The 24240-nt window shown below is 50.7% G+C and overlaps 2 protein-coding genes and 1 long non-coding RNA gene across 6 annotated transcripts; 2 read left to right on the forward strand and 1 right to left on the reverse strand.

Annotated features, from left to right (window-relative positions):
• The first annotated feature begins 462 nt into the window (after positions 1-462).
• Positions 463-12640, forward strand: LOC308460275 (uncharacterized protein). Of its 3 annotated transcripts, XR_013978524.1 has the most exons (5): positions 463-637; positions 1470-1726; positions 4028-4144; positions 6219-11112; positions 11143-12640. XR_013978524.1 is itself a non-coding variant. In XM_080976414.1 (4 exons), exons 3-4 carry the CDS (start codon positions 4063-4065, stop codon positions 9479-9481), a joined length of 3345 nt encoding a protein of 1114 aa, XP_080832540.1. In that variant the 5' UTR covers positions 463-637; positions 1470-1726; positions 4028-4062; the 3' UTR covers positions 9482-12640. The 3 variants fall into 3 exon arrangements, 2 of the variants coding, with proteins under 2 accessions (XP_080832540.1, XP_080832541.1); XM_080976414.1 differs by having other exon boundaries at positions 6219-12640; XM_080976415.1 differs by lacking the exon at positions 1470-1726 and having other exon boundaries at positions 6219-12640.
• Positions 12641-13863: 1223 nt separating this feature from the next.
• Positions 13864-15341, reverse strand: LOC308460276. The gene is made up of 2 exons (XR_013978525.1): positions 15243-15341; positions 13864-14891 (listed from the first exon to the last, which is right to left on the reverse strand). It is a non-coding gene; the product is annotated as an uncharacterized lncRNA (long non-coding RNA).
• Positions 15342-15641: 300 nt separating this feature from the next.
• On the forward strand, positions 15642-22950 carry LOC308461759 (uncharacterized protein). 2 transcript variants are annotated; one of them, XM_080978897.1, is made up of 2 exons: positions 15642-16107; positions 19183-22950. In XM_080978897.1, the coding sequence occupies exon 2, from the start codon at positions 19233-19235 to the stop codon at positions 21342-21344; it is 2112 nt and encodes a 703-aa protein (XP_080835023.1). In that variant the 5' UTR covers positions 15642-16107; positions 19183-19232; the 3' UTR covers positions 21345-22950. The 2 variants fall into 2 exon arrangements, with proteins under 2 accessions (XP_080835023.1, XP_080835024.1); XM_080978898.1 differs by lacking the exon at positions 15642-16107 and adding an exon at positions 17316-17847.
• The last annotated feature ends 1290 nt before the right edge of the window (positions 22951-24240 follow it).

The raw sequence follows: 24240 nt of genomic DNA on the forward strand, positions 1-24240 counted from the left end.
ATGATATGTAGAATGAACCATGGAAAGAGAAGAAGGGAAGTCATTGATGTCTTAAGGAAAATGAGTATCTTAAATTGTAAATCAGAAAACTTCGTAAAATTTATATACAAAAAAGAGGAAGGGGGTTGGGGCATTTTGGCTCCCGGTGCTTATTGCTCTGGACCGCTTTGCAGAGGAGCGCCGAGCTGATCTGGGAATCCTGGTTCCCCAAATCCACTGCGCTCCTTGGAAATCGAATGCGCCCACGAGGGCGCAATGCGCCTTCCCGGAGCTGCAGCCAAGCGATTCCTCCCTGAGCCTGCTCCGTCCCAGAAAGCAAGCCAGGAGCCCCAGCCCCGGCCAGCTGCCTCTTTAAATGGAAATGGTTAACCACCATAGAGAATGCCTCCTCTTTCTCCTTTCCATTCCCTGCCTTCAAGCAGCGGAAGAGGGGGACAGTGCAGAGGAGGGAACTTCCTCTGATTCGCTCCCTCCCAGTCACCCTGAGCCCTGGTGGCTGGTGAGCGGAGACAGGGTTACTGCAGTGCACAGGGAGTTCGGGGCGGGGGGCTCCCCTGGCCTTATGGGGAGGGGGGGTCCCCGTGGGGGCAAGATCTCCCCAGAGCTGCAGACCTCTGAGGCAGCGGCAGTTGCGATGGTGAGTTTTAGGGTGTCTTGCAAGAGCTGGGAAATGGGTGCATTTCTATTTTTTAATTTTTTATTTCGCAAACAAAAGAGACGGGGGTTGGCGCTGGCGGTTGTGTGGACAGGCCAAATGCAGGGATTTTGCTTTTGTTTTTGTTTTTGCAAAGGATCAAAACATAGGTCATTATTTAGTGGGCTGGCACCGGGAGATCGGCAGCGTTGTACTTCAGATCACTTCGATCTCCTTGTCGTAGCCTGGGGAGGGGAGTTAGCGACGCGATCCGAGCCCTCGGGTTCCAGCGCGGTTTACTCCAAAGTACGCGTGCATAGGATTGCAGCCGGAGAGAGGGATTTTCGTATTTGCTCGGCAAGGCACATTTAGTAGATGAAGAAGCGTTCCTGATCTGCTTTGTTGATTCTAACCATGAGAACAAGGGGAAGTGCCATTTATTCTGCATTAAGCTTTGTGAAATATAGCGGGTGAGGAGCGTTTGTGTGTGTGTCTTCTGAAGCAGTTGTGGACAGAGAACCACAGTGTGGGGTGCTAAAACCAGGGTTGTCTCATGCCAAAAGAAGGGACACAACCTTTTCTGCTCCTTAGCTGTGAATCATCATCTATTAACCCCCTAACTCTGTATAGTCCACTGATCCTCCTTGTACAATTCTTCTGTTGCTTTCCCCAAATAATAATAATAATGATAGTTATATTTATTTATATCCTGCCATTTCCCCTGGCAGGGACTCTGCGTGGGCTACAGATAAAATAAGAACAGCTAAAAACATACGGAAAAAAACATGAAAAACAATTAAACATTAGTATAATGAAAACTCTCTTTGTCTCTAAGATATATTAAAAGCATACAGACGGTTGCAACAAAAACAGCACGGCACCGGCCCCCTTATTAAAAGCAGTCGGTTCCCAAACACTTGCTGGAGCAAGAAAGTCTTCACCTGCTGACAGAAGGACAAGGAGGAAGCCAGTCTAACTTCTCTAGGAAGGGAGTTCCAAAGTCTGGAAGCAGCCACCGAGAAGGCCCTGCTGCCTGTGAGCGTGACGGAACCGAGAGATGGGTCTCCCCTGAAGATCTCAGAACTCGGGCAGGTTTGTGTGGATAGTAGTTTTCATTAACAAGTTTTGCATTAACATAAGATCAGCAGTAAAAGTCAGTGACCAATGCATTTCAGAGTATGTACAGGGATAGCCCATGTGGTCCGCCAGAATTAGTTCAGCAATGTCCAGAGGGCCACAGGTTCCTTGGCTTTTTTTATTTAAAAAAAATGAAAGGGAGCTCTTTGGACATTTGCGAAGCCCATCGCACAACTCTTTAGCTGAGATAAACCTGTGCAGCACAATCCTAAACTTTGTTTACGCAGAAGGAAGTGCCACCATGTCCAATGGGACTTATTCCTGAGTAAGGAGCAAGATCTGCCAGGACGAGTGGTTAAGATGCAGCCGATCTCTGGCTCAGCCAGCTGCCCACTGCTCAGTGGCAAAGCGAGTGGTTTGCATGCAGGCGTGGTCCCAGGCTCAATGCTGGCCTGTGTGTGGGGATGGGGAATCTAGCAGGGCTGGGCAATACCTTGGCTTTGGGCCTGGGTCAGAGTAAGCCATGCACCCCACTCGTGCTAATGAACTAAGAGCATAGCCGTCAACTTTTTCCTTTTTTTAAGGGAAATCCTATTATTCTGAATAGGATTTCCCTTAAAAAATGGGAAAAGTTGACAGCTATGACTAAGAGTCTGACTCAAAAAGAATTGCATCTCTGTGAGGGGGAATAGGGGTCCCCTATCAATTCTCAGCACCCTTAACAAATGACAGTTCCCAGGATTCGGGGTGTGGGCGTGGGGACTGTTTAAAATGGTATAGCGGTGCTTTAAATGTATTGTGTGGATGTGGCTTTCACCTTCAGTGCTAAAGTGTCTGTTTGTATGCACTTCATACTTGCAACTAGTTTGGAATCTGCCCACTTCCCTGAGTTTAATTGATTATTATTGTTTTCTCTTTTCCCCACTTCCCCCCCTTTGCAAATTGTGGCCAGTCCCCATCACGAGGGCAGCGTAAATTAAGAGCACATGGCTCTTGCTAAGGAACCAGCGAGTGAGGACTTTGTATCTGGACTTGGTCCTCTCTCAAGTGGGCGTTCGCTGGCAGTTCCCAGCTGCCAAGGCTGAGTTTCGTAGTAGCCTCTAGAGACAAAGGCAGAAGCAGGACCTGTCACTCGCATGCGTGTCTTTGCTAAGGTGGTAGAGCTGTCTGGGTCCTTGGTGGCTTCCCCGTTTTGCACAGACCCTCTGCTGCGCTGGGTCCCTTCGCTTGTTGGCGTCTTTGTGATAAGGGTTTGAAACTGGGGCAACAAATCTCAAAGATTGTCCCAAGTAAAAACAGCAATGTTTGCTTGGCTGTGCCATTGTTCCTGTGACTGATGGGGCAAAGAATCACATGAGCGTTGGGTCCATGTTCGCTTTAAATTCTGGATTGATATCTATATTTATAAATATAAAAACAAGCTTTTTGCATTCTGCTGTGCTATAGTGGAACCAACTGGAGGTGTGAATGCTATATTGTGTGCATTGCTGTTTTGTATATTTTTGAACCAGCCTGAGCGAGCCATTGCCACAGCTGCTACTCCCCCGCTTTTTGGTTAGCAACTGGAGAGCCAGGAATCGCTTGGACCTAGGAATGTTCAGTGCCCCCTCTCTATGGGCTGGGCTGGCAGAGAACAGGATGCTGGGTAGTGGGTTTCACCTATGGAGCTAATGTTCCCCAGTCTTTTTTGGGCGGTGCATGTAACTTTTTGTTTTTAAAGACGTGCACGTAGATGCCAGAATCATGCCACTAGCTATGCTGGCAACATGTTACCTGCAGGATCAGTCTTGAGAGAATTTCAGGTGGGAGTGTACAATCACGTCGGGTTTTTGGGGAGAGTGCAACTACGTCCTGCTTATGGGGAGAGTGCAATTACGTCCTGCTTATGGGGAGAGTGCAGTTACGTCCTGCTTATGGGGAGAGTGCAACTACGTCCTGCTTATGGGGAGAGTGCAACTACATCCTGCTTATGGGCATAGCTCATCATGGCTACCAGCCCCTTCTCGGTGAATTTGTCTAGTCCTCTTTAAAAGCCATCTCAAGTTGGCCATCAATGCTTCCTGCAGGAGCGAGTTCCAAACACTCTTGTTTGCTTGCAGCTGTCTGTGATCAGGGGATGATTGGCACCAGGGAGTGAGCTGCCTTTCACTGGTACTGATCTCTTATTAAGTAGAGGAACCGCAGGATTCCCCAGCACACGGCCTGAAAGCGACTGATATGGCTTAGCGCTGTTGACCCTGATAGAAAGGAGATTTTTCAATATCTCGGGTAAGGCGCATGGACTTAGCCTGTTGTTTTTCACTCTTGGGTCTGCAGGTCCCCTAGAAAATGCTCCTGCCGCAGCATCCCACATGGATGGAACAAAGGAGGCAAGCGATCCTGACGGACCTGGAACTTTGGAGGAAGGGGAGACCCTGAGAATCACCCATGCAGGTGGGAAAGATGAAAGCGGAATGACTTGTCTTGAAACGAGGGGATATAAGGTCTATAACATCATCCCTCTCATGCTGTTCATCTGGGATTGGAGGGCTCAAGACCCACCCCTCTCTCCCATTCATATCAATTGCAACACGTATTCCCCCCTCTCCTTCCAAAGGTTTAGATTTCCCCCGCCATACCCCCCTTTTCTTCCCAGGTTGTTTCTTGAATTCTAGGATTTCACTCTTGTGAAATCTTCCCTTTCCTCAAAAGCCAACAAATTGTGACTTCCTGCAACTCCCACTTCCATCAGGCTCTCTCACCTCATTTAATGGAACAAGGGTGGGGAGCCTGTAGCCCTCCAGATTTTGTTGGACTCCAAATACCATCAGCCCCGGCCAGCAGGGCCAATGGTCAGGGATGGCGGGGGTTGTAGAATCTGTGTTTTGCGTTCGTTTAAGAGCAACAACATTTATATACTGCTCATAATTCAAGAACGTCTCAAGTCCTTTACAACCAAAAGATATATTAATTAAAGGCAATGTATAAAATGGTGATGAATGACTTGATGACAGCAACATCCATCATTAACTCAAGTGCATGAAGCACTGATGGGATCCAAAAGCCCAGCCGGTTGGTGTGTTAGTGTGTGTCTAGGAAGCTGCAAGGGGGCAGCCAGTCTGCGTGGGAGGTATTAATTACCGTATTTTTCGCTCTATAGGACGCACTTTTTCCCCTTCAAAAATGAAGGGGAAATGTGTGTGCGTCCTATGGAGCGAAGACGCCATAGCCCCGCGACCCTCTCCCGGCTGGAGAGGTGACGCGCAGCTATGACAGGTGCCTTTATAGCCGCGCGTCACCTCTCCAGCCGGGAGAGCACGCGCGGGGCTAAAGCAGCCCCCCGCGACCTTCTCCCGGCTGGAGAGGTGACGTGCGGCTATGGCAGGAGCCTCTTTAGCCGCACGTCACCTCTCCAGCCGGGAGAGCGCGCACGGGGCTAAAGAAGCACCCTGCAACCCTCTCCCGGCTGCTCTTTGGGGCTGGTGGTGGGCTTCCCCCCGCCAGCCCCAAAGAGCAGGTCGAAAGGAACTGAAGCCTGGAGAGCAAGAGGGGTCGGTGTGCACCGACCCCTCTCGCTCTCCAGGCTTCCAAGGTAGCCGCCTGAACGGACCTTAAACGGCACCTTGTTTTAGAGCGGGAAAACAAGAAGGGGCGCTGGGCAGAGAGGGGGAGAATTTTTTTTTCTTGTTCTCCCCCCTCTAAAACAAGGTGCGTCCTATTGTCCGGTGCGTCCTATGGTGCGAAAAATACGGTAGCATGCAACAAGTAGAAGATAAAACGAAAGCTTCCCGATTTAATAACTTGTCTGGTCTGGGGAGGAAAATACCCTTCCTAGCTTCCAAATGGGTGATTAGTTAAATGCTTGAGCTGATGCAGAACCAAGCCCATGGGGTCTCCCCAAAACAGAACAGTACTGGGGAACAAGCTCAGTTCCAGGGTGGCTAGAAATGGGATAGAAGGGCTTGTAGGGACGCGGGCGGCACTGTGGTCTAAACCACTTAGGCTTACCGATCGGAAGGTCAGCGGTTCAAATCCCCACGACATAGCGAGCTCCCGTTGCTCTGTCCCAGCTCCTGCCAACCTAGCAGTTCGAAAGCACGCCAGTGCACGTAGATAAATAGGTACTGCTGTGGCGGGAAGGTAAATGGCATTTCCATGCGCTCTGGTTTCCATCACGGGGTCCCATTGCGCCAGAAGTGGTTTAGTCCTGCTGGCCACATGACCTGGAAAGCTGTCTGTGGACAAACGCAAGCTGCCTCTGCCTGAAGGCGAGATGAGCGCCGCAACCCCGTAGTCACCTTTGACTGGACTTACCTGTCCAGGGGTCCTTCACCTTTACCTTTTTTACCTTTACCTTTAGATGGGCCTGTACTCTGAGGCTGCTTTGTATGTTGAAGGGAATCCTGTGTGGGTGGCGTCCCAAACCTTTGCACAGCTGAGCTCTGGCAGATTAAAGTTTCTGCTTGTTTCAGGTTATTTGAGACCTCCCCATTTCTGATTCCTTCTTCCTTCTTTGCCTCTTTGCCAGGTGATGCTGAGAAGATGGAGCCCTTGAAGGAGGCGGAGGAGGAAGAGGAGGAGGAGGAAGAAGAGGGCATTTTATGTATGGAGCCTGGGCGCCTCGTCGGGGATGACGACTCGCCAGCTGTGGCCCCCCCGCAACGTGGGAAGGGGGAGCGCCCGTACCCCTGCGGCGAGTGCGGGAAGGCGTTCAGCCAGTGGTCGAAGCTGGTGCGCCACCGGCGCATCCACACGGGCGAGCGCCCCAACACGTGCGCTGATTGCGGCAAGTCCTTCACCCAGAGCTCCCACTTGGTGCAGCACCGGCGGACGCACACGGGCGAGAAGCCCTACGTCTGCGGCGACTGTGGCAAGGCCTTTTCCTGGAGCTCCAACCTTGCCCAGCACCAGCGGACCCACACCGGGGAGAAGCCCTACGTGTGCCGGGAGTGCGGAAAGGCCTTCTCCCAGAGCACCAACCTCATCAAACACCAGCGCAGCCACACGGGGGAGAAGCCCTACCGCTGCCCGGAGTGCCCAAAAAGCTTCTACCGCTCCTCGGACCTCATCCAACACCAGATCACGCACACGGGCGAACGCCCCTTCAAGTGCGACGAGTGCGGCAAGGGCTTCACCCAGAGTGCCAACTTGGTCAAGCACCGCAAGATCCACGCCGGGGAGAAGCCCTTCCGCTGCAACGACTGCGGCAAGACTTTCATCCAGAGCTCGGAGCTCATCCAGCACCAGCGGACGCACTCGGGTGAGAAGCCTTACCAGTGCCAGGAGTGCGGCAAGCGCTTCGGCCACGGCGCCACCCTGGTCAAGCACCAGCGCCTGCACATGGGGGTGGAGCCGTACCGCTGCGCCGACTGCGGCAAGACCTTTGGGCTCAGTTCGGCGCTGGAGCGGCACCGGCGCTGCCACAGCGAGAGCCGCCCCTACGCCTGCGGGGAGTGCGGGCAGAGCTTCTCGCTGGCCTCCAACCTCACGCTGCACTCGCGGATCCACCGGGGCGAGAAGCCCTACCGCTGTGCCGACTGCGGCAAGTGCTTCGGCATGAGCTCCACCCTCATCCGCCACCAGCGCATCCACACGGGCGAGAAGCCCTACGCCTGCCCTGACTGCGGCAAGGCCTTCGTCCGCAGCTCCCACCTCACACAGCACCGGCGGACGCACACGGGCGAGCGGCCCTACCACTGCGAGGAGTGCGGGCGGCGCTTCTCCCAGAGCTCCAACCTTATCACCCACCAGCGCATCCACATGGAGGAGCGGCCCCACGTCTGCCACGGCTGCGGGCGGCGCTTCGCCCAGGAGGAGGAGCTGCAGCGCCACCAGCAACAGGACGGGAAATGCAGCGGCAAAGGAGGTGCCAGAGAGCCAGAGGGCCTGGGGGAAACCTGTGGGGAAAGCCATGCGCCGGCATCGCACCCGGAGAGCAGCGCCACTTGCGTCATGTGTGGGCCGGAGTGCAAAGATGCAGCCGGACTCGTGCAGCACCAGAAAGGCCACGTCCCCCTCGTCTGTAACATATGCGGGGAGAGCTTCCAAGATGGCGCCAAGTTAGCGCAGCACCAGGAAAGCCACACGTCTTACATCTGTACCGAATGTGGGAGGAGCTTTGGGGACTCCGGCGCCTTAGCCTGCCATCAGGAGAACCATGAATCTTGGATATGTGGCGTCTGCGGTCAGAACTGCAAGGACCGCTTGGCCCTGGTGCAGCACCAAGAAGCGCACTCGCTGCACATCTGCGGGGCGTGCGGAGAGAGCTTTGTCGACAGCCAGGCACTCGAGGAGCACGAGGAGAGGTGCAAGGAGGACTCTGAGCTCCTGTTTGGCCCAGGATCCCCGAAGACTCTGGCGTGTGTGGATTCCAGGGAGAGCTTTGCTGTCGGGACGGCTCTCGTGCCACGTCAGGAGGGGGAAGCGTCGTGGGGCTGTCTGGAGCATGGGGAAGGCTGCAAGGATAGTTCGGCCTTGGAGTACCATCAGCAGAGCCACCAGCGGAGGCCTCACACCTGCTCCAAGTGTGGACAGGCCTTTGCCGATGGCGCAGCCCTCTCCCGCCATCGAACGACCCATATGGAAGAGGATTTGTACAAATGTCCCCAGTGCGAGAAGAGCTTTGAGGGCCTTTTGGCCCTCACTCAGCACCGGGGGGAACACGTCTGCGAGAAGTGTGTGGAGTGTGGCCAGGCCTTTGAGGAAGGTGAAGGCCTCTTGCTCCACCAGAAGAGCTTGGGGGACGAAATGCGCAGAGAACCTCCTCAGGCCGACTCAGATCTTGTAACTCAACTGAGCCATCCCATGGAGGAGCCTGCTGACACAAGTTTTACCACAGCCCAGAAAATATTCTCTGGTGACCAGCCCTCCGATGAAAAAGTGGTGTCCAGCCCCCACGAGAGTGTCCCACTGGACAAACAGCCCTTTAGCGACCCCTTGAGGCCTACTTTGCACCAGAGAATCCACCCAAAAGCTCAGACTCTGGGCGGTGTCACACCTGAGAGCATCCCTGAAGAAGAGGAGGCGTCTTCGGGTGGGCTGGGCCTCCAGGACAGCTCAGCTCTCGCCTCACAAACCGCACCCGAAGAAGAGCCTGGTCTGGGGCCCCTGGGTGGCAGCTCGCTCAAAGACAGCTTGGTTGCTGCTCCGCTGCAGAAGAGAGCTTCTTCCGCCGACAGACCTCCTCCGGTCTCCACCGAAATGGCTGCCCTCATCCGCCGCCCGAGCACCAAGCCCTACAAGTGCCACGACTGTGAGCAGAGCTTTGCGGATGCCGGCGGCTTGTCGTGCCACCAGGCCGGCCACACAAAGGGGCGGCTGCTGAAGTGTCCCGAGTGCGGGAAGGGCTTCCCGGAGAGGCTGGCTCTGATCCGGCACCAGATGGAACACACGGTGGAGAAAGCCAGGGCCGTGCGGCAGACGCCGCCGCCGAGAAACAATCGCGGCAAGGAGAGGGACCCCGGGAGCCCCCTGGAATTCGGGGAGAGCTTCACAGAGATCTCGGCTGTCCTTTTGCAGAGGGAAAACCACGTCTCTGAAAGGGGCGCATCGCTGCGGCCGAAGGATCGTGGTGGAGACGGGAAGCAGAGTTTAGGCGACCCTTTGCAGACCACGGAGCCCTACTTCCACCTTGATTTGGGGAAAGCCTCGGGTGCCGCGGGAGTGCTGGGCCAGCGCCATGGACAGCAGGAGAAGGGCAGATACTTTGGGCACTCTGAGCCTGGGAAGATCTCCCGCAGCAGCTCGATATTGCTGCACCACCTCCAGAACCACACGGCAGAGCAGCCCTGAAGCCCTGGGGGATTGTCTCGGTGGGATTTGGTCAGTACCAGGCAGGTGTGACGTGCGATGCTCTGTCTTCTGTCACGCTCCCCACCCCCTGTTCGATGGTCAAAGCTGAAGGTGGGGTGTACATAGGGGTAAACTGGGGCAACTCAGTCTGCCCAGGGTTGGAGACATGCCCTCGATGGAGAGAAGATACTACGGACATTATTATTATTAGGGTGGGGGGGTCTGTGCAGATGCGCAAAATCGAAACGGGAGGTGCTGCAGCAAACAATGCAAGTTGGGGAAACCCTTGAGGTTCTTTACCAGCAAAATACACAGTGGCTCTTCCTTTTCAGGTATTTTTCCCTTCGTTCCTCCCTGGTTTTCCCTCTGAATCAGATGAGCTCAAGTCTCTTTGAAGGGTAGCTAAGCTTGTGGTCCTCTGGATGTTGCTGGACTACAGCTCCCATCATTCCTGACCATGCCTGCTGGGGCTGATGGGAATTGAAGTCCTAGCAACACCTTGATAGCTTCAGCTTAGTCCCCCCCCCCCCTTTAAAACATGGAATTAGCCAGGAGCTGACAGCAGGTGGCCTTGTACAAAAAGTGGAACGGTTTCTCTCTCTGTGTGTGTTTCTGTATCTGGTGGGAGGGCTAGTTTCCAAAGTCCATCTTTCTCCCCCTGCAATTTTTTTTTTTTTTTTTTGTATTTCCTATAAGAGCTATTCCAATGCAGACAGATTTTGTGAAATAAAGTGAGATAGGAGGTATTTGTTTTTTTTAATCACCTGAAAATACAACATACTGGAATGGCTCATTGGGGTACGTTCTGTATCTCCTCCTGCTTGCCACATGTGGTCGGTTGTCTGTTCTGACCACACTTAGCAGGATGCTGAGGGTGGTTTTAGGTCTTTGAATGTGAGTTTGCTTCCTCCTTCCATGACATGCTTGCTTCCCGGTACACGGCATCAAGTAAACCAAGATATTTCGCTGGCAGCCTGTCTCCTCCTGCCCACCAGCTTTTCTCCAACCTCACATTTCCACTGTTCCATCCCGTCTGCTTTCAGGTGAAAACACTGATGATCAGAAATGGGTTTTTGTGTACATGTGTGAAGAGATAGGATCTACTCAGCACATCTTAAGTGAAGCAGGTTCTCTATATTTCTGCACCCTCAGTGTATCTCTGACTTCTACTGGTTGTATTTCTTTTTCTGTGGGGAGAGGGGCTTCCTAGTTAGATTTAAAAACAAAAAAATACTCCTCATCCCTGTACATTTTAGGTTTGCTCAGTCATTCAGTGCCAACGTCTACCTCACCAATCCACGTCGAGGTCTTTGCCCATAGAAAGTGCTGTAGAGTTGATAAAGTAATAATCCTCAAAGACAAACACAATCTGTGGAACTCCCTGAAGCAGGAAATATATGGCAGCAGACTCTTAACTTGCCCCACCTAGACGAAAACACATTTTCTGAATATCTGAATGCTGTTTATAGCTATGAATCCTTTTCTTATCTGTTTGCAATCCTATAGTAATAATAATAATAATTTATTATTTATACCCCGCCCGCCTGGCTGGATTTCTAGACTTCCTTTACCCGGGATCAGGGCCCATTTAATTCAGTGGGGCTCACTTCTGAGTAGGAATGTGATGTTAGGTTTTACCTAATACATTTCAAGCAAGCAAGCAAGCAAACAAACAAACAAGCAAACAGATCTCCCTTATCCTGGCACAGCTTTGATTTTAAACTTCTTCCCCAGTGCTGGCATCTACCTCACCCATTCAAGTGAGCTGAGGTGCGATCCTTGACAAAGCAGAAAAAGTGGCAGCTTGCGTCAGGTGGAACTCCTGGCCACATGATATCCATAGTAAGATGGAGAGCTCAGTAGCATGGACGAGACCAGCCATGACATGGGTAGATTCCAGCACAGTGTACAAGACCCACCTTGGAAAATGTAGAGCAAGGGTGGGGAAGCTTTGGTTATCCGGATGTTGTTGGGACTACGATTCCCATGGACTATTGGCTATTCATACTGTGGCTGATGGGAGACGTAGTTCAGCAATATCTGGAGGACCAGAGGTTCCCCACCGCTGCTACATAGAACTAGCCAGTTTACACATGCATTGAGACTGAAGCTCCTCTAAACCACCCACAGCAATAGTTCACAGTGTTGTCCTCATCCTTCAACCCACAGTGTACTTGAGCTGAACCTACGCAGGCTCCTGGGCTGTTCACTCTACGGTTAAATGGGGCTACTCTAGATAAGCAGGGGAGCAATCCTGATGCATCCTTTGTTGCATCGTTCTTGCTATTTTCTGAACTTCCAACGCCATTTGAACCGTTGTTTGTACGTGTGGGTTGCTTCTTGTTGTAGCACTGCGGAGATCTCCTGCAATGGGCCTTCCGTGCGGCTTCCTCAGGGACCTGCACGATTGTACAGGCAGGCTTAGTAGCTGCCTAAGATGGACCGGTTCAAAAGGCATCTCTGAAGCAGCATGCAAACCTTGGTTTCTCGTGCAGAGCCCAGATGCAGAACAGAAGACTGCGTGTCCCAGAATCCTTTGTGACACAGAGAATGAGGTGCCCGGTGCAGGCTGGTCAAATGAACCTTCGGCTGCCCCTGGCTTGGATGAGAGACCGCTGGAAGCTTTCTGCATCTCCTGAGCGGGATATAATTGAGTGTTAATTCAATCGATACTTTTCCTTGCGTTTCCCTCCACCCTTTCCTTCGGCCTCATCATCTTCCTTTCCTCCCCAGCCTTATTTGCTGGGGCTGTCCTCTTTGTTTCCAGCAGCGCAATCCTAGGCCTGTCTACTCAGAAGTAAGCCCCGCTTTGTTCAGTGGGGGGTTTACTCCTAAGTAAGTGTGTGCTGGATTGTAGCCTTAAGCACTCATCTTTTGTAACTCAGGGCGAACATCTCATCTCCCCGTCCCCCACCGAAAATGTCTCCTGTAGCATCCAAATTATAACTCTATAGGAATCTCTCCATATATTTATGTCTGCGACTGTTAGTTTTGAAGGGGTTGTCGTAGCAAAGATTCTTTACCTCTTCCCTGTCCAAGGATGGTTTTTCCCCTCCCCTTGATGGATTCAATTCTGTGGTTTGTCACTGAATTTTCTCTGTAATTCTAGGAATGTATCAACCCTGAGACTAATACAAACTCAAGATTGGTTTATTCAGATTGTTTTGTGTTGGTGTCATTATTACTTCCTCCAGTTTTGCGTATAAAAGTGAAGGGGGCACAGATTAAAAACAAACATGCCAGGGCTGCTGCTGTTGTTGTTGATTAACCTGATATACTAGGGCTGCGTTTTTAGTTTATTAATTGACATAAAGCTATTTTGAAAGGCAAAAGAGCTGCCCTCTGTTCTGATTTTCAAATAACAGCATAGTCAGCAGCCACGCCACCTTTCTGTGATCACACACACCAGTCATGCATGTTTGGCATAAACGGGAAAATGCCATTGTGCATGTGTACAGCTCTCCCATGCAAGGGCAAATCCTGGCCTAATCCTGATTCCACACATACAGGGACCCTTCTTACATGTGCCAAACATGTGGCAGGGAGTTGCACTGTTAAAGAGTGTTTGACTAGGACCTGGGAGAGCAGGGTTCAGATTCCCCATTTCAGTCATGTAGCTCGCTGGGTGAACTTGGTTCAGTCGCCATCTCTTAGCCTAACCTACCTCACAGGGTGGTTGTGAGGGTGAAATCAGGAGGAGGACCATGTACACCACCTTGAGATCATAGGAAGAAAAATGTGGTATAGAAATGCCATAAATAATTAGAAATTAATAGTTGCCAGGTACATGGGTTACAGGTGGTGGAGAATTAGCTCACAAGGTTCTGCAGCACCCATGTCTTCTTTAAACACAAGGGGGCTCATCTGAACCCCCCATGAAAGATGGAACGCCTCTTCCAAGATGAAACCTTCTGCAATGAATGTGCATCTCTTTATTAAAAGAGAGAAAACAGCTATTTTTCCTCTCTCATGCAAATAGGGGTATGCTGGTTTACAGCCCAGGCCTATGCGTGTTTACTCAGAAGCAAGAGTTACTATGTTCAATGAGGCTTATTCCTAGGTCTGCTTTCAAAGATTTGTAACTATAACCAACTAATCTGCTCACAGGCCAGTTCCATGCATTCCAAAATCTTTACTAGGCCCAACCAAAATGTGAAATGGTGCGCAAGCTTTTGAGTTCCACAGAGCTGTTCATCTGGCTAGAATGGGTAGGGAATGGAGAGCTGGACCAAACCTGATATCCTATGGCGTTCAAAGTTCAAATTATGGCAGCAAAGAAAGATCCTTTGCCACCCAAACTTGATTCCCCCCCCCCCCTTTTATTTTATTGCCATACAAACGCAATGCAAATATCACACAATGCAAGACACAGAATCATAGAATTGCAGAGTTGGAAGGGACCCTGAGGGTCATTTAGTCCAACATCCTGCAACAATTAACTAGTTAATACATAGAGAATCAGAGAATTGCAGAGTTGGAACTGAAGTATATGTGAGTTCAAGCTGCTCCTTTGCTCAGCAGGCGCGTACAATATGGCTGGTCTTCCCACATGCCTGGCACTGGGCATTGCGGAAATGGCATGATGGCTGTTCATGTGGGCCCCCGCAACTGGCGCAAGGCACCCCTGCACCTCTCTGTTGGCCAAAATGCTTGGACGAGCCAGTGTGCAGTCTCGGGACCTCCTCATCTTCCTCTGTGTCAATAATCTCCGAGTGCACAGCCTCGGCCTTCTGGGCCATGGGTGGGCTGTGTGCTTGGCGAACCCCTCTCCCCATCTTGATGGCTGTCTCCACCATGAGGCGGAGCAACCCGAAAGGTCAGGTCCTTCATGGCTAAAAGGCGCCACTGTAGCTCCTTGTCCCTCAGGCAGCACACAAGACGGTCACGGAGCATTACATGCAGGTCACTGAAGTTGTAGTGGTAGGCGGCTTGCCGCAAGGCCACAATAAAGGCCCCTATGGATTCACCCGGGGCCTGGGCCTGTCTGTAGAAGGCATGCCAGCAGGCGATCTCCGACAGCTGAGGAGCGAAGTGTGTCCTCAGCTTCTCCATTATTGCGTCAAATGGCGTCTTGGTCAGCTGGGCCGGGGCTAATAGACCCTGGGTGATCTTGAACATGGCAGGTCCACACACACTGAGCAGTGTGGCCCACTTCAGTTCAGGGTGGGTCACCTGATTGGCTGTGAGGAAAAACTCGATTCATGCGGCGTAGTAGTCCCATTTTGATGTGGCTCTGGGTGGCCATGAGGTCTGCTCTGTGTGACCGGCCTTGCGGCTGCGGTCAGTCGGTGATTCCAGGTGGATTAGGCAACAAGTCTTCAGCGGTGATTCAGCTGAGGTGACAGATCCCCGGCAGTTCACCCAAGGCAGTGATTCAGCTTAAAGGCTTTATGGAGACCTCAGGAACAGACTGGGGAAAACGGAACAACAACAACAACAACAACAACAACAACAACAACAATAATTTATTACTTATACCCCAGGCCTCCCAAGCCACTCTGGGCAGCTCCCAATAGAATATTTAAAACACGATAAAACATCAAACATTAAAAACTTCCCTAAACAGAGCTGCCTTCAGATGTCTGAAAAGGCTCTGATTTATATACACCTCAGCCAGCAGGCTTGACTGCCTTGCACCCTGCAGAGAATCGCAAGGCGGTTCAGGAGCCTGGCCTGCATTGTGATGCGGACTCAAGCTCAGAGCAGGAGATGCTCAGGGATGTACAGAACAGGAATATTCCTGTGTTTTCTCCATACAAACCTGTTACAATCTAGGCAGGCTAGTTCCGCATCACAAAGCTGTGATGGCATGAATGAAGCCACAGGAAACATAGGATACCTGGTGCTCTGCAAGCGACCATGCAGCAAGGGATTCTGGGAATTGTAGTTTTGTGAGAAGTCTGCAGCCAAACCATTGGTCAGTGCTGTCTATTCTGATGGGCTGTAATTCTTCATGGTTGCAGAGCTGCTGCATAGAGGAAGCAAGCAGCTATGGTGGGATTAAAAAGAAAATTCAAATAAAAAATTTCAAAATTTTTTATTATTCCAGTCTCAGCTTTTACAATGACTAAAAAGGACTGCATAGGAAAATTAAAATTAAAAAATGCAATTAATTGGAACCAATTCTTACAAATACTGTAATAGGTTAAGATCTGGTGAAGTACAATAACAACTTATAGTTTGGAGTTTCGCCCCCTTCCCTCCTTATTTTCACTTCTACACTGGTGCTGTTTCTCTTTTTCTTTTTCTCTCTTTTATTTACATCTCACCACGTTTAGTGCCCATATAATTATGTACTTTTTGAACATTCAATAAAGATTTTTAATAAATTTATTTTTAATAAATGTAACGAATGATAAAATAGCTTGTTTCTTTAAGGGGGAAGGTTAAAAAGGAAACTACAACTCCCAGAATGCTCTTTTTACCATTTCGTTTCCCAGGCTCCCTTGCAAAGGAAACGGACTCCACAGAAGAAGCTGGCTATTTCCATCTCGGTTTGGGTGCTGATGGTTTTGGATCTCTTACTTTGAAAAAATAAAAATAAAAAAACTACTTCTCCGTCACTTTCCCTTTTCTTTTTCGCTGCATTTATTCCGAAAGATGGGATGGATTTGAAACCGAGTTGGGTAAGTGCTATCGTGGGAATTCATGAACGGCGAAGATTTTAGCTAAAGGTTAAATTGGTTTTTTTTTTTAATTAAAAAAAATAACGGGTCTGTGTTGTTTATATGAATCCCAATCCCGTTATGGTTAATGAGTCTTTTATTTTATCCGTACGACCTTAATTGCAAATAAAATAAGGCATGGATAGCAAAATACCTCGGGGAGGAGTTAAATCGTTCTGGAAGCTTGCCTCCAAAATGGTTTTCACCATATTTGGGGAGGTTTTCCAAATGTTGAATTTCGGATTGGTTTAGTGCAAAAAATAATAATAATGCCAGAATCACTTTGAGGCTGTGGTTTAGGGAGTCCGTTGTGTATGAGTGTTTTGCTGTTTCGTTATAGATGGTCTCTTGTGTGCTATGGATTTGCATTTTTGGGTGACAAGGCTTTTGACGTGTGCATTCCATCTATTGGGTACCCTTCCTTTTTTTCACATTCCTCTTTTAAAAATAAACTTTATTAAACAAGAAGATACCTTAAAATACACACAAAACGAGCACACAGTACAAACATTCTAATGCTATGGAAGGATGCAAGCTAGGCAGCCCCAAGGAGGATAGCTGCATTCAGCTGTACAAGCTAACTTGAGAACAAAGGGAGGTGTTGGGCCACATCCCCAACATACCTTTCAAGCCCCGAGATACTAATTTAAGTAGTCATGGCTTTCCCCCAAAGACTCCTGGGAGCTGTAGTTTGTTAATGGTGCTGAAAGTTGATAGGAAGCCCCTGTTCCCCTCCCAAAGCTGCAATTTCCAGATCTCCCTGGGAGACTGATTGCTCCTTAAACTGCCCTGGGTGGGAATTGTAGCTCAGCCAGGGGTATAGAGATCTCCAGACAAGGCTCAGCATCCCTAACAATCTACAGCTCCCAGAATATCAATTCAGTAGTTGCTGTTGGGGCTGGAGAAAGGGAGGTAGCCATTGCTAAATTGAATGGGCATGTTTAGGTGTAGGATTACCTAATAATAATAATAATAATTATTATTATTATTATTATTATTAATTTATACCATGCCCATCTGTGTATCTGAAGAAGTGTGCTTGCACACGAAAGCTCATACCAAGAACTAACTTAGTTGGTCTTAAAGGTGCTACTGGAAGGATTTTTTTTATTTTGCCATCTGGCTGGGTTTCCCCAGCCACTCTGGGCGGCTCTCAACAGAATAAAAAAATTTAATACAATAAAACATCAAACATTAAAAACTTCCCTAAACAGGGCTGCCTTCAGATGTCTTCTAAAAGTCAGATAGTTGTTTATTTCCTTGACATCTGATGGGAGGGCGTTCCACAGGGCGGGCACCACTACTGAGAAGGCCCTCTGCCTGGTTCCCTGTAACCTCACCTCCAAATATGAGTTGCCGGGAGGCAAATTGTGGTGTGTTTGTGTGTATTTGCATGTGTCATTGCCCATGTCTTTGCTTCTGGGCTTCCCAGTAAGATCTTGTCCAGTGTGGGGAACTGGGTGCAAGGCTACATGGCTGCTTTGTTTGATCCTGCAAGGTTCTTTGCATGGTCTTTGTGTGTGAGATTGAGGGAGTTCCTGCCTTTTTGCAGGATAATGTGAGGAGCTGTGCATGTTGGACGTCTGTGAGGAAACGGCACCACTGATTCTTCTCCCCCCGCAAGTCCTGACTTTGATTGCTATTGCTTATTGAAGTCAAAACAACAATAACAACAACTCAGAACAGGGGAAATATCAGCAGGTTTGGAGAAACGCCTCCCCCCCTCCAAGTTTGTAAAAGTACATTAAAAAGAAGCCTAAGGTGTAGGAAATAGCTCAGTAAGGATTGAGTGTGCTAAATGGCCACAGAATGCTGGCTGAGATTCCAGCTCTATGATTCAATGAGAGAGGGAGAAAAACAAGTGAGAGGGGAAACGGAATGGAGCATAGCAAATGATGGCCTGGCTGGCTTGACTCACACACTGGAAAAGTGTTCTCCTAAACTGCAACATTTTGTTGTGGCTCCCGCTGGTAATGTTAAATTTTGCCCTGCTTCTCCCAAGCAGAGATAGCTGTACAGGACTTAACAGGGCAATCCTATACATATCTACTTGGAAGTGAACCTTACTGATTTTATAGTTGGTCTTACTCTCAGTTAAGTGAGTATAGCAGTTTTAATTTCCTTTGCACAAGAGAAGAGAGTACTGGAGGTTTACGGTGTCTTACCTTTCAGATGTCTGCTTAAGGTTATGCAAACCGTGCATTTTGCAAGCAGGTTCATTAAAACAGGCACCACAGCCTCTGATCTCAGGTTCTTGAATAAAGAAAGTTTTCCTTCACCTTCAGTCAACACAGAGTTCTTCCTCTGTCCACATTCAAACTGCAAAAAAACACATTTTTCTGCCTGCCCCTCCGAATGCTGGTGGTTGCTGCATTCCAAAGGCTGGCACCACCGAGGATAATAGATCCAGGCCGTTTGTCAAGTGCTTGATCACCCATCAAGCTCACTGCACAGAACCACAGTAATAGGTGTATTTGTACTCAAAGGTAGCTAAGCTTGTTGCAGAAAGGAGAGCCCTACTAGATCAGAGCAATGATCCATCAAATCAGTTATCCTGATTTTGGTGATGGTCAGATAGATGATTCCCAGAAAACCAATCTGAGCGTGAGGGCAGCAAACCTCGGCCTCTGATCTGGAAGCCCTTCCCCAAATTCCTGATGAGTGAGGACTCTGTACTTACCCTATTGTGAGGGAATTACATAGTGCAACTGCTTAGGAAGACTTTAATGTATTTTAGTACAGTGGTACCTCGGGTTATGAACTTAATTCGTTCTGGAGGTCCGTTCTTAACCTGAAACTATTCTTAACCTGAGGTACCACTTTAGCTAATGGGGCCTCCCGCTGCCACCGTGCCACCGTCGTGCGATTCCTGTTCTCATCCTGAAGCAAAGTTCTTAACCCGAGGTACTATTTCTGGGGTAGCGGAGTCTGTAACCTGAAGCGTATGTAACCCGAGGTACCACTGTATTCCTGAGCTGTGCGCATCTCTCTCTTTCTCTCTCTCTCTCTCTCCCTCCCCCCCCCACCTCCCTCCAGGACGAATTGGGATTGTAACTGAGGATGAGGAGAACCATTCCCAGCAAGAAATGGATCGCCGTCAGCAGAGGTTTCAGGGAACACGCTCTCTGTCCAGAGAGGAAGCTTGCTTTTCAAGAGTGTCCTCCAAGGAGGAGCTCCAGGAGAGGAACAGCCAAGCCAAGTGGGAGAACCTGCCGTGGCTGGAAGGCAGCTTGGACGATTGTGGAGACCGGGATCAGGAGGAAGCCTCTGAGAGCAGCTCTGTGGTCTTTGTTGAGGAGCAAGAAGATGTTGGGTGCGTGTCTGACTTAGAGGAGCCCTCTGCCCAGGTGGAGGAAGTCATAGGGGAGATTGGGGAAGACACAGAGGTGTTTGTTTATCCAAAGGGGTCTCTGCCGAGCGATGAGTTTGCTGCAGAAGAATCTGAGCAAATAGCTTACCACAGAGAAAGTGGCGATGAAGCCCAGCTGCTCCTGTGTCCAGAGGCAGCTCTGGGAAGGGAGGATTCTGAGGAGGAAACTGGGACCGTTGGTTATGAGGGTGCATCCTCTCTTGGGGTTGAATCTGAGATGACCCTTGAAGCTGAGGGATCCAATGGGGAGGAGTCCGAAGAGATCCCTTGCTGGGGAGCAGCTCACCTGGGGGGAGTGGACCTTGCGGGTCAATCGGAGGCCGACGCTTACCAGGAGGGTTCTCTGGCCAGGGAGGGATCCAGTGGCGAGGAGCAGGAAGAAATCCACTCTCAGCAGGGCTCTCTTTCTGGGAACGGCTCCGATGAGGAGGCGTTCAGCGGCTGGGCTGTCCCGGTGCAGGCGCTGGTAGCTGAGCAGCGGCCTTCCAAGCCTCGCCACATCTGCAGCGAGTGCGGCCGCAGCTTGGCCAGCCACTCTGCCCTCGTCCGCCACTGCCTTATCCACACCGGAGAGCTCCCGTACGCTTGCACAGAGTGCGGGCGGCGCTTCCGGCAGTCCTCGGCCCTCGTCCGCCACCTCCGGGCCCACCGGGGCGAGCGCCCGTACGTCTGTGGCGAGTGCGGCAAGGCCTTCGGAGTGCGCTCAGCCCTCGTCCGCCACCAGCGGGCCCTGCACACGAGCGAGAGGCCCTATGTGTGCGGAGAGTGCGGCAAGGCCTACGCCGACCTCTCCGTCCTGACCAAGCACCAGCTGATCCACGTCAACGGGCGGCCATTTTCCTGCCCCGACTGCGGCCAGGCGTTTGGGCACCGCACCACCTTGAACCAGCACCGGCGCATCCACACCGAGGAGCGGCCGTACCGCTGCGCTGAGTGCGGCCAGACCTTCCGGCAGAACTCGGCCCTGGCCAACCACCGCCAGGTCCACTCGGGGCAGCGTCCCTTCTCTTGCCAGTACTGCGGCAAAGCCTTTGCTGGCCGGCCCACCCTCGTCCAACACCTCCGGACACACACTGGGGAGAAGCCGTACAGCTGCCCCGACTGCGGCCGCCAGTTCAGCACCAGTTCCAACCTCCTGCAGCACCGCAGGAACCACCTGGGCGAGCGCCCTTTCGCCTGCTCACTGTGTGGCCGCCGCTTTGCCCGCCGGCCCGACCTGGCCCGCCACTACGTCACCCACGCCGAAGGCAGCGTGCGGCCCCACCGCTGCGGGGAGTGCGGGAAGCGCTTTGTGGACCTGGCCGACCTGGAGCAGCACGGGGCCACGCACCGCGGCGAGCGGCCCTACGTCTGCAGCTTCTGCGGCAAGTCCTTCGCTGAGGCCGCCACGCTGGCCCGACACCGCCGATCACACCTCCCCACGGCTCAGCAGGCCTACAAGTGCGAGGTGTGTGGGCAGACCTTTGGGCAGAGCTCCGACCTGCTGGCCCACGGGCGGGTGCACAGTGGTGAGCGACCCTACGCCTGCGGGGACTGCGGCAAGGCCTTCGGGCGCAGCTCAAACCTGTCACGCCACCGGCGGGTGCACACCCACGAGCGCCCCTACGTCTGCGGCGACTGCGGGAAGAGCTACACCCAAAGCACGCACCTCATGGAGCACCAGAGGCTGCACACTGGCGAGAGGCCCTACGAGTGTGTGGACTGCGGGCGCTGCTTCGGCAAGAAGGGCCACTTGGACTCTCACCGACGGGTGCATCGCCTGTTGCCCGGGTCTCCCAGAGGGGCTGATGGGGTGCAAGCCGATTCGGGGAACCTGGAGGGCGTATGAAGGAATCCTGCAGGGGTGGAAACTTGTGGGTTGTGGTTGGGGACAAGAAGTCAGAGCAAGGTTAATATCTGAGAATGGCTTATTCCTTAGATTTTTGTACCGCCTTTCACCTGAAGGTCATAGTTCAGTCGGTAGAGCATAAGACTCTTAATCCCAGGGTTATGGGTTTGAGCCTCTTGTTTCCTGCATTGCTGAGGTTTGGATTAAATGACCCCCAGGGTTTCCTTCCATGATTCTATGATCACAGGGCGGTTTGCAATATAAAAACACAAGTGTACCATAAAAAACAAACAAAGACAATAACCCCCTCACACACCGTTATTAGCCCTGCCTGAATGCTGCAGCGATCTAAGGATAAAGAGCATGTGCAGAATTCCTGGAGGGGCTCCCCAAAGTGTGTAGCTGCATCACCACAACCTTACGGGTTAGTGCTTTTGTGGGGTGGGGAAGAGTGCTTTTCAATTGCTTGATGTTAAATGTATGCTCGGTAGAGGGCGTGTTGGTCATAAAAGGTTGGGTAAAGGCTAGAACAGGGGTCAGCAAACTTTTTCAGCAGGGGGCCGCTCCACTGTCTCTCAGACCTTGTGAGGGGCCGGAGTATATTTTTTGGGGGGGAATGAACGAATTCCTATGCCCCACAAATAACCCAGAGATGCATTTTTTTTAAAAAAGGACACATTCTACTCATGTAAAAACAGGCTGATTCCCGAACCGTCTGCAGGCCGGATTTAGAAGGCGATTGGGCCGGATCCGGCCCCCGGGCCTTAGTTTGCCTACCCATGGGCTAGAACAACATTTCCCCAACCTGCCACCTTCCAGGCGTTTTGGACTACAATTCCAGCCATCCTCTACTGTTGCCCCTACTGGCTGTTGCTGATGGGAATTGCAGTCCCAAAACATCTGGAGGGTACCAGGGCAGTATGGGTAAATCTGGGCTACAATGCAGGGGTTAAGGGGTGTATCCTGTCCGACTCAGAGAAGGCCCAGTGAGGTTAATGGGCACTACTAACTTAAGAGTCAGCAATTTCAGTGGGTCTGCACTGTGTAGGACCAGCCTTGGATACAACCCTAAATACCCAGCACACAAGATCTTGCCCATATCCTCCTTCCAGATTTGGGATTTGCACACAGAAGTATTGGGCTTGTGGGCCCTAACTGCTATTGAATTCCACTACAAGGCAACCCTGCTGGGTTCAGCTCCTCTCTCCTTCCTTTCTGACTTCTTCAACCCCATTTCGCCCTTTCGAACTGTAGAGAGAACCCAAAATTTCTGTCTTCCGTCACTGCCTTTTGAGATGTTTTAAGTATTATCCTCCTACCTTCGTGTCAGAATGCCAGGGACCCCCTTAGAGATTGGAATCCAAGGAGGTTAACTCTGGAAAAATGAAGTTTAGAATTGGACTGTGTGTAATGTCCTCAAGAACCCCTTTTCTACCTCGCACCCCTCGAGCTGATAACGCTTTTGCTTTGGTTCTGCAGATAACATCAAATAATCTCCTTGTTTATGTATTCAGTAAGAGGTTGAGAATGTCTGTGCAAACCCGTGTGAGAGTTATTTCTTTCTTGTTTGAAGAAAGCAGCTAAAAATATATTTGAAAAACACGAATCCTGTGTTTGGCTCTGCAATCGTGTCATGAGCCTTTAGGGCGAAGCTTTTCAACCTTTTTGAGTCCACGGCTCCCTTGACCCACTGCATTCTTTCTTTTCCCCCCCAATTTTTTTTATTGATTTTCCAAAAAATTTAAACAAACAAACAAACAAACAAACAAACAAATCTTAACTGTACTTAATCCAATCTTCATAACATTGTTAGGTGACTTCCTCTAATCCCTCTGGCTGAGTTTCAGTATATATCTTTGTAACAGTTTTGCAAACCCAAATTTCTCATCAAATTAATCACTTAACTTCGTTCTTTCTTTTCATTTAACTTTAAACATTTATTCTCTAACATCACATATTTAAATCCTAAACTTATCCGATATTTGCAAATTTTTCCAATTAAATTATCTTAACATATTTAACTAAATAGTCTTTTAAATTTCATCCATTCCTTCTGGTACTCCTCCTCCTCCTGGTCGTGGACTCTTCCAGTCAGGTTGGCTAGCTCCGAAAGGTCCATCATTTTCATCTGCCATTCCTCCACTGTTGGGACTTCTTGTGTTTTCCAATTCTTAGCTAACAAAATTCTAGCTGCAGTTGTGGCATACAAAAACAATCGACCCACTGCATTCTTTCTGCGGCACCCCTGTGGGGCTCAGGAGCTGAGTTATGTCACCCCTTTCCCGCAGAGCGGGCAGCCTCTCACCCCTTTTCAAACACCCTTCCTTGTGGAGTGTTCCCTCAGCCTCCTCTCTCCTCCCCTCTCCTTGGGAGTCCTCTGGGCAGCCGCAGCTGCCGCCCCTGGTCTCTGAGCTGCCCCCCTTGCCCCAAGGAGAGGTGCCTCCTCACACTGCCCCACAGTGAGGCAACCCCTGGCCAACCCCAGAGGTACCATTGGCCTGGGGAGCTTGTAGCCAGGGCTGCTGCATCAAACAGCCGCACAAGACTTTGGTAGGCAGAGACATGAGAGGGCATCAGGAGGGAGGAAAGAGGGATAGAGGCCAGTGTTGCTTATGGCACCCCAGTCATCATTCAAGGCACCCCAGGGTGCCACGGCACACTGGTTGAAAACTACTGCTTTAGGGAATTAAGCAACAACAACAACAAAAGCTGTTCCAAAGCTTCAGTGGAGCAAGAACGGTAGATTTTCTTGACTGTGGTAAGTAAATAAATTCTAGGCTTCCTGTGAGCTCCACGCTTCCATCCGAGGAGGATGACGTTTGTCGGCATTTGTTGGGAGTGGCTAATTCTACTGAGTTGGGTCATTCAGTCACTCCCTGTGCAGAGACTCAATCAG

The sequence above is a fragment of the Podarcis pityusensis genome (genome assembly GCF_964106645.2).
Source record: "Podarcis pityusensis genome assembly, chromosome: 13".
NCBI lineage: Eukaryota > Metazoa > Chordata > Lepidosauria > Squamata > Lacertidae > Podarcis > Podarcis pityusensis.

What these genes read in the sequence shown, in the direction of transcription:
- LOC308460275 (XM_080976414.1), top strand. Translation starts at nt 4,063, where the DNA reads ATGGATGGAACAAAGGAGGCAAGCGATCCTGACGGACCTGGAACTTTG. An exon ending in CCTGAGAATCACCCATGCAG is followed by an intron (nt 4,145 to 6,218) that starts GTGGGAAAGATG and finishes CCTCTTTGCCAG; the next exon opens with GTGATGCTGAGAAGATGGAG.
- LOC308461759 (XM_080978897.1), top strand. Translation starts at nt 19,233, where the DNA reads ATGGATCGCCGTCAGCAGAGGTTTCAGGGAACACGCTCTCTGTCCAGA.